The sequence below is a fragment of the Anabas testudineus genome, chromosome 22 (assembly GCF_900324465.2).
Source record: "Anabas testudineus chromosome 22, fAnaTes1.2, whole genome shotgun sequence".
NCBI lineage: Eukaryota > Metazoa > Chordata > Actinopteri > Anabantiformes > Anabantidae > Anabas > Anabas testudineus.
In genome coordinates this window covers 12,404,598-12,421,120 of record NC_046630.1, presented here as the reverse complement: position 1 = coordinate 12,421,120, position 16,523 = coordinate 12,404,598, and the positions used below count along the sequence as shown (strand labels likewise).

General features: G+C 41.3%; 1 protein-coding gene across 4 annotated transcripts in view; it reads left to right on the top strand.

The window, feature by feature from the left end:
- The window catches only part of strbp (spermatid perinuclear RNA binding protein), a 63,988-nt gene extending 51,563 nt beyond the window's left edge, over positions 1-12,425 (top strand). Inside the window, exons 10-19 of one of the 4 annotated variants that reach the window (XM_026339617.1) lie at positions 71-168; positions 1,692-1,797; positions 2,596-2,679; positions 3,304-3,512; positions 4,697-4,849; positions 5,069-5,203; positions 5,801-5,941; positions 6,291-6,420; positions 7,082-7,135; positions 11,729-12,425. In XM_026339617.1, the coding sequence (XP_026195402.1) occupies positions 71-168; positions 1,692-1,797; positions 2,596-2,679; positions 3,304-3,512; positions 4,697-4,849; positions 5,069-5,203; positions 5,801-5,941; positions 6,291-6,420; positions 7,082-7,135; positions 11,729-11,823 (1,205 nt within the window). In that variant the 3' untranslated portion in view covers positions 11,824-12,425. Of the gene's footprint in view, positions 1-70; positions 169-1,691; positions 1,798-2,595; positions 2,680-3,303; positions 3,513-4,696; positions 4,850-5,068; positions 5,204-5,800; positions 5,942-6,290; positions 6,421-7,078; positions 7,136-9,645; positions 10,175-11,728 lie in introns of those variants that run through there. The other 3 variants (XM_026339616.1, XM_026339619.1, XM_026339618.1) reach the window with 3 other exon arrangements.
- The last annotated feature ends 4,098 nt before the right edge of the window (positions 12,426-16,523 follow it).

Sequence of the window (16,523 nt, the reverse complement as noted above, 5' to 3'; positions counted from 1 at the left end):
AACCACTGACTGTGTGTGTGTGTGTGTGTGTGTGTGTGTGTCATCTGTCATCTTCTGTCACTTCCCCCAGGTGGTCCAGGTTTACACGACCCATGTGAGAAAGAGCCAACAAACACACTAGCCAACATGACCGACCAGCAGGCTGAGGCCATTACCTACAGTGCACAGGTACGCACGCCTACACACACACACACACACACACACACACACACACACACACACACACACACACACACACACACACGCGCACTGCAGCTTAAAGATACTGTTTTTATCACCCAGCTGTAGTGGCCCTGAGCTGTCACTGTGAGCGAACCACTAAGCAACACGCCTATTACCAGGCAGAAAGACCCCATCACCGCCCCCACCCTAACCTGGCAATCTGCATGCACACAAATATATTCATACTTACTTATACTGCAAGCGTGCACGTGTGTCTCCAGAAAGAGCTGTGTGGCCCTGCATTTTAATGATAGGTGTGGGAAACTATTGCCATTGCAAGCCATAAATCCATCTCTGACACCCTGAGGACAGTATTTGTGTGCAAGCACTTTTGTGCGTGCATGCTGTCATGTCCTTCTTCACACACACACACACACACACACACACACACACACACACACACACACACACACTTGACTGAGCAGGGCAGCCTCTGAGCTGCATGGCTTAGTGAATCCTGCCGTCCATTTCCTTTGAAGGCAGCCTGAACGAGGCTGGAATGTCAATGGGGATAATTGTATTGGAACAGATACAAGAGCAGATAGGAAAGAAGGGGCTGTCCCTGTCAATGAGCTACACAAGCCACGCGAATATCTGAGACTCTCTACCTCTCTAATGGATTTTTATTAGTAGAGCCACTTTGCGCCATGCTGGGTATCCTTCTGATTGTGTAGATTATAATTCTTTACAGTAGATTGGACACTTTAGTCAGTATATAGGCTGATGTTATTGACATACTTGTGCTTTGTTTGAAATGTACTTCATAAATAAAGTTAATAGTAGTATTATACTGTCAGTGGGGTCGCTCTGGTTATATTTGAAAACAAGTTGTTGTGCTGCAACATAACTTTTTTCCCAGACAGGTGTAACTATTCATTACGTTTTTCAATATGCTTCTATGTGTGGAAATGGCCACTAACTTGTAAGAAATAAACTTTTATTGTCATTGCAACATGGTACAACAAGATTAAGGAAGCTACATTTCATTTCGTACAGTAAATCTGGTCTCTCTCAGTTTCTCAACTAAATTCTTTGATTATTTTGCTGTTATTTTATCATATGGCCTCACTTTAATTTTAATGAAATGCTGCGACAGAGTTTAATAACAACATGTACATTATGAACATCTATATAAAGCTTCCATTTCCAATTGAGTCTACAGAGAATTCATTTAATATATCTAATTACAATATAAATACAGAATGCAGCGGCTTCAATGCACTGGCATGTGTCACAGTTGTGATTGTTAAGTTAATCTAGGCACCAGATGAAAAGTAAAAGTTAAAAGAGAATATTTTGTGTTTAAAAGCCGCTCTAGTGAGTGATTTATACACGCCTGTATTCTGTGACTCACTCTCAGGCATTTTAACAGGGGTCCTGCTATGTATACAGAAGGTTTAAGGCACAACAATGTCTAATGAAAAACTGTTATATCATCTTCTCCACTTTTCTCTTCTTGCATTCGACAGCATGCTCTCAGACTTATGGCGTTCGGACAGATCTACAAGGTGTTGGAAATGGAGCCGCTTCCCTCAAATAAACCGTCACAGAAATACCCTTGGTCTGAAAAAGAAGGTATGTATCCATGTGTCTGCTCAGCCTTCATCCTTGGTCTTAGCCTGTGTGTCCATGCCTTTCAGTCCTTTCATCCCCCACATGGGTGGCTTTCAGTCTGGGTCTGTATGTGCCTGATTATCTGCCTATTCAGGCTTTTAGGCTGTATGTATACATCTTTCAGTGTGTCTCAGTTAATCTGTCTGAAAGCTTAGCTGGGAATTGAAGTGGACCTGGGTTCAGTTTCAGTATCTGGGTCAGACTGGGGGATTATTGAATCTTTTCACACATGACTCTACCTTTCTGGATGTGTTAGTAATTTTCCTACATCCTGACATCACAGTCACTGAGGCCTTGTCTGACCCTTCCTGTGACCTTTCGGTGGTAAAATCACTTTAACTTATTCATGCTTTGTGCAGGAATATTTATGTTTTTATTTGCACCAGAGAAAGACACACACAGATCTTTAGTTGGCAAAGTTCCAAACTGACTTTCGTGGAAAATCAACTCAGGCTTTTTGTACCTCATGACGACGACAGGGAAAATTGCCAGAGCATTTACAGATTAAGGTGCATGTAGGAAAGGAGCTTATATGTCTCCATCGCTGTTTGACTGTTTGCTGGTCGGCTGTGTCTGTTCTGTTTATCTTATCTTTGAGTTCATCCATCTTTATGCCTGTTCTCATGTATTGTTTGTTTTCTGCCTCCCTGTCTTTCTGTCACACACAAGTGCCTTTTGTGTATGTTCATATAAACAACTTGTGCAGCTAGTAATTGATTAGTAACGCTCTCTGTGTTTCTCTGTGTCTCTTCATCTTAGGCTTAGGTCTGAAGAGACCATATGAGGATGGAGCAATGGATGACAAGGACCTCATTAAGAAGATGAAAAGGAATCTAAGAAAAGGTATGAGAATAAAGAACAGAGAGTGTCTTTACTTCACAGTTTATTTTTACAGTCACTGGCCTGAGAGAGAGGACATGATTGTTTGAAGAGAGTAGGTAAAACGATAAATGCTGTCTTACAGGTTTTATTCTGTGTTGGTGAAAGTAGTTATATTCTGTGGTCTACAGACAAATCTGGCTTCTCTTCCCATTGTCTCTATGTTTCCTGTCTTTTTCCCTGTCTGTGTCTCTCTCTTCCCTTGCTCAGAGGCAGATCAATAGTATTGATTGCTGGTGTTTTAGTAGGCCACCCAACCGTCCCCAGCTCTTTCTTCCTACAAGTAACATATGAACCACAGCTAATGGAGGCAGAAAAGGATTTTTAGATATTAGCAAAGAGGAAGAAAGTGATTGAAAGAGAACGAAAATAGAGGGGTACATTTATATATCATGAAAACAACCAACCAGAGTGCTAAAACCCCTTAGAAATGAAGATTTATTACATACTGTATCTCTAAATTGGCCCTGTTGTTCCAATTCCAGCTGGATAACTGAAATACACTCTGCAAAACCCTACTGAATATATTTTGCTCTCCTTCTTGCTTTTACCTTTATTTCATTTATTTATTTATTTATTTTGCACCAGTCCTGGACAGTAAAGCCATAGACTCCAACCAGCCAATGAACGCCCTGATGCGGTTGAACCAGATCCGGCCGGGGCTGCAGTATCGTCTGCTGTCCCAGTCGGGCCCGGTTCACGCTCCAGTCTTCACCATGTCTGTGGATCTGGATGGAACCATTTATGAAGCATCTGGATCTTCCAAGAAGACCGCCAAGCTCCATGTCGCTGTCAAGGTAAGAAGTTAAGGTCTTGTATAACTTGTAACCTGTCCATAATATCTGGATTTAATCCTGACTGATTTATGTTTCTCCATGTCTGGACGCATATATAACAGAGGAAAACTCAGACTCACTAGTTAAAAAAAAAAAAAAAAGATGAACCTTCTCAGTCACAGCAGCATCGAAACCTCTATAAATACGTTTCTGTCTCTTGTGGTGTGTGTGAGTGTGAGGAAGGATGGAGGTGGGCAAATCCATGTAATCCCGAAGTGGTTGTGAACAAAGAGGCTCTCCAGAGCACAGAGCTGGGATAATCCGCTATTCGCTCCATTCCCATAAAAGGCTCTTTCTCCCCATCTCTCCATCTTTTCTGTTCTCACTTTCTTTCATGTACTCACCTTTTGATCTCTCTTTCTCTCCCTCAGTTTATTTATCACCTGTACTCCCTCTCACATACACTAACGATGTATTGGCTGCTTTACCATCTGTAACACAAGCACTTATGCGGGTCAGAAACATGTCATTCTTCTTTTCTCACTTGACGGCGTATTGTTCACTGTTCACATCTGTCATTTTTAAGACAACTGTGCTGCTCTGTATCCTCGGACACGAACAGTAACCAATATGAGGACTTTACAGACTGTGTATTTTAACAACTTTATTGTGGCCATTGTGAAAGTTAGTTTAAACTTTGTCAGAGTAGATGAGTACATGCAGTACAGTATTGCAGCTTGTAGATTTTTGGTTTTCAGTCCAGGTATCCAGGTCTTTTCAAAACAGAGCCATCACACACAAGAAATTAATGTATCCATGTGAAATACTGTTCATATTACAAGTGCTGTCTGTAATTTAGTGTGTAAGTTCAACAATTTGTTTGATGTTATGTGGACATTTTTCCTTTTCATTGGCCTAGCCAGCCTTAACTGGCTGCATTCTGCCTGTAGATGACATTACAAGGACACCTCTGGGTACTGTGCCATCTTTGCTGCAGTGTACTTACTTCTTACCAACTACATGTGGAAAGCTGGGCAGAAATGTTGCACGTTTTGCCCTTTGAACATCGACAAAAATGTTTTGTTGGTTTCCTTTTATTTTAAAAATCATTAACCCTTTCTTTCCTTTTCTTTTACCATGCTGCAACCGTCCAACCATTTTTATTTTTTAACAGCTCCTCATCATCTTGTCACCCTTACCTCTAGGTTCTCCAGGCGATGGGCTACCCGACAGGTTTCGACTCAGACCTGGACCCCATGAGTTCAGATGAGAAATCGGATGGTGAGGGGAAGAGCGAGACATCCTCACACACTAGCAATAACCCAACACACTCCTCGGACAGTTCCAACACACTGGAGGTGGGGAGTCATTTTAAATTTCTGAAATGTAACTGGTAATTCATGTGGTTTAAGGAAATACATGCTGTTATATTGTCATGCTCTACTAATCCTACATTAGGCCTGTGATGGTTTTGCATACTATGCTCCATATCCAAAGTTTATAATCAAACACATGCTTTCTTTTAAAGCCGTGGAAATGCATTTAAAATAAATGACTGTAATAACCTCACTCCCCAGGTGCGAACTCAGGGTCCCATACTGACGGCGAGTGGGAAGAATCCTGTCATGGAGTTGAACGAGAAGAGACGAGGTCTCAAGTATGAGCTCATCTCTGAAAGTGGAGGCAGCCACGACAAACGCTTTGTTATGGAGGTGAGAGTTTGACATACACACGGACTGATGCTGGTAAAAGTTTATAAAGCATGCAGACATGTACTACGAGTGTGAAGCCACGACATAAAACCACCAAAGATACAAATAAAATGTTCGCATTTCTCAAGAATGCATGCGCTTTATCCATCGGCTGACACATGCAGAAGCAAAGCCACGCACACACAGCCTGATCACCGTTAGAGTCAATCAGTCAGCTTGGCTCCTGGAGCAGGCCTATTCTCTGTGGGGTGTGTTGTTTTCCGACATGCCTGGCTGCTCCATCGCTCTGCTGATTGATTGGGAGGCCTGCTTGACAGTGGGGCATCACTAAACAAGTTGTCCTGTTCAGCCAACTCGCTGGCCGAGTTGCTCATGACTTATAAATTCATGGATTTGGGTAACATTACTGTGTAATTTTTTGTTTCACTGGAACAAAAAGCTGGAACGTAAAACAGCTGTAAGAAAGACATTGATAATTAGAAAGGAAAAATTATATTGAGGCTTCAGACTAAAGTGCAGTTTCTTTTGTCCAAACCCTGATTAGATTAATATTTTACATCCTTTGTTTTTGTGTGTGTTCGTGTGGGGGCATGTCAGGTGGAGGTCGATGGGCAGAAGTTTCGTGGGGCAGGCCCCAACAAAAAGGTAGCAAAAGCTAGCGCTGCCCTAGCAGCTCTGGAAAAACTCTTCTCTGGTCCCAATGCAGCTGCAAACAAGAAGAAGAAGATATTGCCTCAGGTAAGGTTTTCATTCAAAGCCAAACTGCAGGTCCAGCTTTAAAAATGACTGCATTCAACCCTTTTTCCTTGGTCAGTGTCATGAAACAAATTGTTCAGTGTGTTCACACAGCAGTAATCAATAACACTGTGTTTAGCACATATCTACTCAGATCAATACTTGACTGTTAGCAGATCACAGCTCTTCCACTTATCCCATCAATGAGCTTGTGTGTAACCAACGTTGTCTTAAATAGGTGTGCGTATGTGTCTTTTTACACATTATTTCTTTGATGTTCTATGTATTAAAATACTATATGTATGTTTGAAACACACATTGCATTTAATATGTATTGTGTGCATGTTTTTAGACTAAAGGAGCCCTGGCAGCAGCAGCTGCAGCCTCAGCAGTAGCAGCTCAGGTAGCCAGAGGAAGAGGAAGAGCAGCGCTTGCAAGAGGAGCCTTCATCAGTGCAGCCACACCTGGATATGTGACACCAGGTAGCGTAGTGAGGAGATAGTTGTGTGTATTGTTGTTCTATTTTCTCAGAGATAATGAGCATTCCCTGCCCTGGTTGGCATTTTTCAAGGACTTTGTGACATTCAAGGATTTGGGTATTTACAGAAATTATCTATTCCCCATCCAGCTCCTTTGGGTTCATTTTAATTCTATGCAGTTTTGATTTGTCATGTGTGATATGATAGTCTGTTCAGAGTTGGCATTTTCTTCGGCTTTAGGCTACTTGCTCAGTTTTCTGTTTAAAATATCCACTTTGCCTCCAGTTTTATTGAAAACATTTCTGGATTTCAAAATTTGCCCTAACATGACTTTGAGAAAAGTCATAAAGTGTGCTATCAGAAATCCATGCAGCAAAACCACCCGCTGATTATCTAGAATTCAGTTTTTGGCCCTTATTTAGAGATTTATTTCCGTTTGCGTTGACCATGTGCTAATATTATTATTAATAATAATAATATTATTAGACCAATATTATTAATATTAGTCTTGTTAACATGAGGTCCACTCAGGTCTCTCATCCTGAGCCCACAGCTGTCTCATAGAAGTCAGAATGGCCAAAACCTTCAAGTAAACTTGAAAAGTGCAGCCTGGAATTTAACAAGTGCGCAGTTGAATTATATCCCGTAACCTCTTTCCCAGCAGGCTTTGGGACACCGTATGGCTATAGCCCTGCTGCAGCAGCTGCTCCTGCATACGGTATGTGCTTCTTGTTTATTTTCGTGCCCACTCATCATTTCACCTTCCTTCTACCCTCTACCACCTTCTTCCTTCATTTGAACTTCTCTCCTGTCTTAACCACACATTTCCACTCAACCTGCCATAACTGCAAACCATTAATGGATAAATGAATCATTCTTTGGTAGTTTTTCTGCAGCAGCCCCAGCCTCCTTCCTCTCTGCCTTTTTATTCCAATTTCATCGCTTTTCTCGACAGTACTTTAAAACTTGATCCTATTCTAAGTCTTTGGGTTTGGCACTGACTTTAAGTTATGATTAAACAGTTTTTTGTTTCGTCCTTCAAGCAAATCTGTCTGTGCTTTGTCTAATTGTTCTAATCGCTCACTGCTTGCTTTCCTAATCCTAACCTGGGTCAGTAGGAAGCTGCTGATGTCAAAATGTCCAGATACTGACACGTGACTGTGATGACAAACGGCTGCCCTTGCTTTGCTTTGACACTTGAATGAAAATAAAAAAAAGCCAGAAACTGCTCAATATAACAATCATCTCTATCTGAACAGTCTTTTCTGGACTTATATTAACCCAGACGCACTGCCTGTGCTGCAGTCATCCTCATTTCTGTTCAAACTACCAGAAGGCATAGTGTGAGTTCCTCACTTTACCCGCTGTTATTTAAGACAGGGTGATAGGATGCTACACCGCTGGAGCACTGCTCCTGTCATGTTACTGCTTCTAAGGGGTTCCCATGTTCTTACTGCTGAAAGAGGCCACTGGGCTCAAATACACACAGAGGAATTAAAAACATTTAACTTGACCTTTACTGGTATAGGTATTGATTCAAATCTGCCAAATACTCAGTCACACTCGCTGTCATGTTTACCTCAACAGACCCTAGCTTGTGTAGTGTGTGTACACATGTAGGATTGGGAGGCCTGGCGACCATCCCACAGCTTGGAGTATGAATGGGTCTTATGTGCTGGGAGAAAGTGGTCTGAGGCCCCAGGCAGACATTTAGTTTCCCCTGGAGATCCCTGCAGCCCTCAACATAAAGCACACCTCAGTTGTTTCTGTTTATTAGAGCTTTAACTCTGCGTTTGTTTGGGATGTTTTGTTTTTGTCCCTGCGGTAGGAGCTGCTGACATCTAGCTTTCAATGTTCAGTGTTTTTATTTTTATTTTAAAGGTTGTTAAAGGCTATAACATCCAAAAGAAAATATTTTAAAAGGCATTCGGTACATTGCTTTATGACTGGCCAATAAAAAAAGTTAGTAATTAAATAGCTTGAAACTAGCCATGTATCTGGAAGCATCTCTGCCTTGTTCTACCCTGTAGTAAATTAGACGTTAAACACAAATATATATGAAACACTTGTTCTGACTTATAATGACTGAGGCACAGCTAAAAATGAGAAGTATTGATTGTGGGCTGCAGGAGGCAGGAGATTTTATTGTACACCACTTTTGCTGATTTTGCTACCCAAAATATATTTACATTTACATTTAGTCAAAGCAGACACTTTGATCCAAAGCGACTTAAAGTGAGGTACATGACATAAAGGGTAAAAAAAGAGGAAAACAAGTCCAGGTTGGTCAAATAAATCTTAAGGTTGGTCCTATTGGAGCTTTTCCTTCATCCACAAGGGAGAGAAAAAGCACATGAAAACTTTGGGAACTACTCCTTTATCTTGTGGACACAAAGCTTTCATCCTGTTTTCTGTCTTCACGTTGTGCTCTGGCTCCCATTTCTACTTTACGATCCCTTGTTGGTGAACAGTAGCCTTAAACACAAATATGAGACTATACAGCAGAACCTTGTATCAGAAAACACAAAACATAAAGCTCTTTGAGACTGTAACATACAGGAAAGTCCAGACAACAGCTTCTGTCTCTCTGTTCTCTTTTTTGCACTTTATTACAGCTTGGGCCCTAATTTAGCAGCTCCCACCATCTTTTTTATTGGTGCTTATCATACTCAGCAGGTTAATGACTGAGACCTATGAATGTTTCAACATTGCTTACAATTACAAAAACCCCAGGTCAGCTAAAATGACTTAAAAGAAATAAAAAGGCACAAGTTACAACTTCGACCTCGTTTACACAGCATTTAAGTTCAGTGTTGGATTAGTCAAGAGTCTGAATCACTTGCTTGTTAACAACGCGCGAGCACATGACTGCTCATAGTTCTGGTCATAAAGTACAAGTACAACTGCTAAAATAAGACCCAAGTTGTAATAAACTAACATCAATCTTTAGCTATTTTTGTTTGTTGCTGGTTATTATTAACTCTGAATCTCTGTCCTTCTCGGATCCACTAACCGCTGATGAGGGCTGACTACAAGCATTCCTGCCTGTTCTCACACACTTACACCCCCCCCCCCCCCCCCCCCCTGAGAGCCCTGTTTGTGTAGTGCGAGGGGCGTTGGTCGGACATACGAGTAGTGAAGTGTGCAGTGTAGTCGGCATAGAAACACTTGGTTATTTGTTTCCCTGGACTCACGCAGAGCTGTGCTCTTCTCATGTCTCTCCTCTAGGTTTGCCCAAGAGAATGCTTCTGTTGCCTGTCATGAAAGTGCCAGCCTACCCCGTCCCTCACTACCACTTCTTTTAGCACAGCAGACATACATACCAAACGCACCTTTTTCAGTCTGTTTATTTTCTCAGTGATGGGGAGAGGATTCAGGACGCGAGCTGAAGATTTGTAAAAACTTTTTAAAAATATTTTTTTGCTTTTTGTTTTCTTTAGTTTGTTTCTTACAGTTTCCAAGAACTTTATGAATATGAAAAAAAAAAAATACTGCAGGTTTAAGTTCTTAAGAGATTAACAAAAACTTGAAGGATTTTTACTGTGAATTGTTACCTCATTCTTTGAGTCTAAATTATATATATCAGCCTTTTTGTTATTGTGTTTATTTCTATGCTCAGAAGACGAAAGCCTTTTCAATATGCAAACACAACATGCATTCGCTGTAAAAAGAAAATAATGTAAGCTGTGTGAAGGATGTATAGGAATAAATAAATAATGTTGATAAATGAATAAAGTTTATCTCCTATAAAAGCTGATTGCTGCCTGGTGTATATCTGACTTTAAGGCTTTCAGCTGGTAGAAACCTGATTCAGTAGCACCTTTTTATTTTGTTACGTTTGGTTTATTTTGGGTTGAATTTTGACTCCTCACAGGAGTTTCTCTATATTACAAGTGGAATAATTTACCCACTCTAGAAATATACACACAATAGATACTTTGACCTTAACTTACATGTGAACATCGAGCTTTAATATTCCATCCTCGTACGTACACACAGATTCAATTTCAATCCTTCCACGTACCTCAGCTCCTCTTGCTACATCCTTTTGACCCTGAGCTTATAGATATTGGGAGAGAAAGACGAGAAGACAATGGAGGAATTTAGAAAGCTCTAGTTAGATCCTGCATCTTGCATTCAGCTGCACGATCTCATTACCTTATAGGGATTAATATTTGGCTGCTTTCCCACAGCTTTTCCATCACCTATAGTATATATGGAGAGATTTTATATGGTGTCCTCTAAGTCAGCTGCACACCTTTCTTTGCAGCTTGGTATATTTTTTGACCTGGTTAAACTGTCACAAATGACCTCTATTCACTGCATCTACATCCAAAGTTATTTAGCTTTTAATCAGAGCCCAGTATTGTAGAGCCATGAGGGATTTTTCACTTTACAGACGATGTAAAGCAGAGAAATGTGCGGAAATTCATACATCACCTCCAGTGTGTTTTATGTTTTAATTGTTTCATTATTTCTGTACCTTTGCTGTTTTTACTCTACTACACAAATAGAGATTAAAAAATTCATTCAGTCATAAATTAAACAAAAAAGAGAAACGTGGCTAAGTAGCTTTCAATACTGGAGATAATCCAGTTTATTCTACCAACATACCAAAGGTCAAAGGTCATTACTTGCAATAGTTATGACTAAGTTTGCCCTTCACCTCGTCATGGTCATCCAACCAGCGAGAGACAACCTCTGATGACGTCTCCATGGTTACAGCTGTGAGGCACAGCCATTGGATGAGAGGACCCAGTACAGTGTTTTATCCAATGGTTGGTTGAGCTCCGAGGACCTGACGTCCTACATCACCACCTCGCACGACTGAAGATTGTTTCCAGCTGTAGCATTATGTGATTCATTTATTTATTTATTTTTTAGCATTTCTTACCTGTGTCTGATCTCATTTTCAGTCTTTACCTTACATATTTGGGGCTAACATCCTACCACCGCCATATGATCATGAGTATTATGGCATTTTGGGAAACACATTTCACTGTTTTTTGTGAGTGTTTGACGAGAAGATTGATGCCATTCACGACCGTTTACTAAATACGAAGCTTAAGCCCGCAGCCAGTTAGCTTAGCTTAGCATAGGCTTTGAAAGGAGGAGGAAAAAGCTAGCCTGAGTCAAAATCAGCTGAAGCTCATTGTTCAATACATCAATACATCTCATCACTCCAGCTCCATATTAACAGTAAGATGAGGGTGAACCCCACAAGTTGAATGTGCAGCAGCCCTTATTGATTTGGACATCTGTTCATGCAGTAATTACTCCTCCTCTCTCTGTGTTTGTCGTCTCACTGCAGGTGGTCTTTTTATTGACAATCCGTTCTACCAGCCACGGACCATCGCTCCTTTTATCATTCACCTGGGTCCCCAGGATCTCTTCTCTGACTTCTAGAGGCAGCGGGTTGTTGGATACTCTTCATACTTGCCAGGCCGCTCACATGCCCACCTGTTTTTCTCGCCCCCACCTCCCCCCACCCCCCAGCGTGGGCTGCCTTTCTGTCCCAGCTGATGGATGTGCAGATACAAAAACGGTTTTGGTTCAATCAGTTCACGGGGAAAAACGTTGAGCTGTACAACAGCGACGGCTTAAAGTGTCCGAGCTGTTGACCAAGAGGCTCAAAGCTCCTCTCTCTGCTTTCTCTTCTCTCCACCCAGACTATCACATCAGAGGAGAGCAACTTTTCACGAAGCAATACTCTGATACTAGGAGAAGCGTTCAGCTTCGACTGTGCTAAGCTGGGCTGAACTTTTTCTTATAGCAATACACCTGAACTCCTTTCTTTGAGCTTACTTACTTGAGAAGATGTGAATGTCAAGTGGAGTTTTACCCAACACAGCATTGCAATAGCTCATTTTGATTGTATATTCATTGTATGTGTGTGTACATGTGGCTATAACATGACTATATACACATATATGTATGGTGTATGTTTCTATAATGATGTGTTGACAATAATATTAATATGTGATGATGTACTTATGTAAATATAAAATATAACTATTGTTGGTATAAATTATTTTAGAATTATAAAGTGATCTGTAACTGTAATATCACACTATAGCTTTCTTCCAATTTTATATACACTGAGCAATTGAAGCTAGTTCTAGGAGATGCAATATTATCTTTGGTATTCCTATTAACCTGTGCTGTTAGAATAATAATGCTTCCTTCTTTCCTTCCTCTCCTTTCCTTCAAACCTTTTCCTCTATCTTTGATGTCTTTCTGAGCCTTTCCCAGCACGCTCTCTGCTGTCTGAGGTTTGTTTACATGGCCCGGACCAGAGGCGCTCACTACTTATATATATACATAACCTAATCACCCCTGTGCACACGTAGACACACACACCTCTCCTGTCAGAAAGCACATTTTCTAGAGTCTCACTGCTGGCAGGGAATACTATTGTTACAAATACTTACTGTGTATAGTATGTGAATATTCTGATGTACATGACCCTCCCTCTGCCATTAACACACACAACAATAGTCAGTTCTGTCCCGCTCACGGAAAGCACAGCTCCCCGACACCCATTAATGCTGCTTCTTTCCGCAGACGCACATCCACACATACCCTTCCCTCCACCCTCCTCTGGCTATTCTGAAGCTGCTTAATGGCAGAAAGTGCTTTGACAAAGGACCTTGTCACACAAGAGGAAAGACACAGCACAAACTATTAGCTAATTAATTAAAGATAAAGCTCCGCTCTGAATTGGATTTCCTCCCTGTTCACCACAATCAGGATCTGTGGATTTTATATTTCAGTGGTTGGTGATGTCACCTGAGAAGATGTTGGTGAATCGTGGATTGGGATTTTACCACGTGATGCCTTTCTTGGTCAGTGAAGCCAGATTATTTGACATAAGCAGTGGAAGCATGTGTGGGACCAAAGACAGACAAACTGTAGGAAGTTTCAGCAACTATGGCTGAATGTGAAAGGTTATAGCTGCCTGTCAATCAACATCTCTCTGTAAGCCTTAAAGCAATTGATTAGTCACTATTCTCTCTAGTACATTCAATACTTAATAAACTGTAATCCAACTTATTTAGAGAGTTAGTGATCATGGTTGGATCAGATTTGATGGATAGTGACTCATCAGTGTTGCTCAATCCTAATTGTTACATGAACTGTCCTAACTCTGGCAGATTATTGTGTGTTCGCGCAGCTGATTATATGACTTTAAAATGTTGTTAATGAAACAGCGATTCTCATCATTTCCACTTAGGCCACATTTAATGTGATCAAGCATCCAACACCAGATGTGACTTTGTATTTTAAGACCTAATTGAGTCTTTTTTTAAATGTCGTCAGCTGTCAGCCATGGTGTTGAGGTGTTTGAATTGCTGTAGAGATGTGGAAGAGGTTGTGAAACGTTCACATTTCTTATTGTTTATTAGTAGTTGACTGTGTAGCAACAGTGTAGAGAGTTTAACCTAATATACTATAGCACATGAATTCACATATGTAGTAATTAGACCTCTGAATTAGATATAGCTTAATTAGTTTAGTTTAATTTGAGGTTACTATTAGAACAGTGCACGCTCACATAGCAGTCACATCATAGACATAGTGGTCTGCATTGCATTTGATTTCTGAGAATTTCTGTGGAGCTTACACGCATCTGTCAGTTATTTTTATAGTTTTAGCGTTTAATAGAGCTGAGATGTCAGTCAGAGGCAAAATCGAACAGAATGTGCATCAAAAGGCTTTGGTTCTCCTCGTGTTTGCCTTGATCTGGGCACCAGTTTGATCTCCTGTGTTTGCGCCGGCTTTGATTCAACAAAAAAAAAAAAAAAAAAAAAAGATGTCTGACTCACCAAGGCCCCACAGTCAATTCTTCAATACAATAATCCAAAGTAGAGTTGGACGGTGGCAGCAGGTCACACTAAAAAGATTTTTGGCAATTTCCTTAAATAAAAATTGTGTGAGCACGCTGTGATCGAGAGACTGGAGGAAAACTAAAGTGTGTTCTGTACTTCTGTACTAGACAACAACTGGATGACTCCTTACAGTCCACTTCCATGTAGATAAGGTGCCCATTGTCCTGCCCAGGAGGAATCTGTCTGTGAAATCATAAAACTATGTTAGAAACATCACCAGTCCGTCAAACGTGTAAGAGCACACGAGCCGCCACTTCAGTGTCCGGGACATTTTATCTGTGTTTACATAAGAGAAACAAAATAGTGCCAAGATCATCTTACTTCTCTGACGTGCAGCACCACTAAGCTGTAGAGACCTAATCCTGGTTTGGATGAACCAATATTTAATTTATACGTAAGCCATATTTTTCCATTTTACTTGACGGCAGATCTTTGCTTCTGTTTCTCTCTAAGTTATTCCGAGCTTGTGGTTTTTTCCGTTAGATCAGACCGAGCCTCTGTGGTGACTTTGCCTCCTCTTGAACAAGGATCTGAGGGAGCACTGCTTTGCTGTGAATTGTCATCTTCCTGTGGAATTTGCGTGCAGGTGAATAACTCGGAGCCTTACCGTGTGGAAACATACGTTGTCTATCAGCTAAGAATTCCACCCAATTTCCCCTCTGCCCTATCTCTCCCTCCGTCTCTCGCTCGCTCTCTGGCCCGTCCTCTCTCTCCAGATGGCCCACATTAACAAGGCAGACAGTCATAGCTCAGTGAGCAACCTTTTTATTTCCCCTCAGACTGAACAGACACACACGAGGAGTCGCCCTGACTCCTGACCCTGTCCTCTCGGTGTGTCTGCTAGGCAACTGCACTATAAAGAAAGGTGGCAGCAGCGTGCACAGGGGGTTTAGTGGGACAGTACAAGCTGGACCACGGTCATCAGCCATTTACTTTGGTTAATTACCTGAGAGGTGTTGTCTTCTGGTTAGCAAGTGGTGCCACATGTTTCTTGATAGACCTTATAGTGAATCTGAATATTGGAAAACGCACTTATATAAACGATAGCGAGAGTATTAGGAACCAGGAGGACAATGTAACTAGTGTGGATCCTTTATCAATGCTTTTCCTCAGTTCACGGAGAAATAAAACACGAGGAGCAAACCGTTAGTCACGGCTGTGCTTCTCATATTGTAACACCATCAGGAAGATGACAGTACTAGTCATGGAGTCCCCCCCCCCCCCCTGACACCCCCACGCCCTCCCCAGATGTGTACAAAGAAATGTGGCAGCCACTGAACACATCACACACACACTTTCCTTAATCTACCTTTTTTTTTTTTAAAGACACTGCCTCTCTGTGGGCATTCAACAACAACTACACCTGTAATCCAAGAAGCACAAAACACACACGAGCAATACACCCACGCATCCTTCTCAGGGCTCCCTGACACACACACACACACACACACTTGTATGCAAATAGACAAATACACACGCACAAGCACACATGTAATCATATGTAAATATTTCAACGCTCACCACCGATAACAGCCGAGCACACCGAGGCAGCATGGCATTCTTTGCTCTGTGGTTTGTATATCACCTTAGTGATTGTACTGTACGTAGTGACTCACACAAGTGGATAGGCCTTGTTTGTATTTTTAGGATTTGAGCCATGTAAAGCTGAGAAATCACACTCCCATCTACCCCTTTTATTATTTGGTGCTTTATAACAGGCTGTCTGTAGCATTACACGTAATGGATTTAACTTTTAAGTTTTGTTTTGTTCTGTTTTGTTGGAGAGAGACCAGTTATCTGTCAGCAACTCACGATGTGCTGTCAGGAGGAAAGAAGAAGCTCTATCAGAAAACTTTTCTGGCACCAAAAACATGAGCTTTGCTTTGTGTAGGTGCTGCAGTAAATTCAGCAGTCGAAGACTTCTGTGTGCTTTTGATGACAGGTGACGTCAGGTTTCTGTTCGGAGAGCGATCAGTTTCCCGCAGGCACCACTTCATCTCCCTGTCAGGCCAGAGGTCACAAGGAAAGAAAGTGATGCGTTTGAGACACTGGTTCTGGTTTGTTCTGCAGGGTGGGATTTATCCAGACACCAAAGACTTTGAAGCCTTTGTTGCACAAATCTGATCATCCTGGCGGTGTCAGAAGTGAGATACCATACAGTACAGTACGCGATCTGATATTCACCGTCTAGACAGTCATGAAATGTCACGTTAAAAA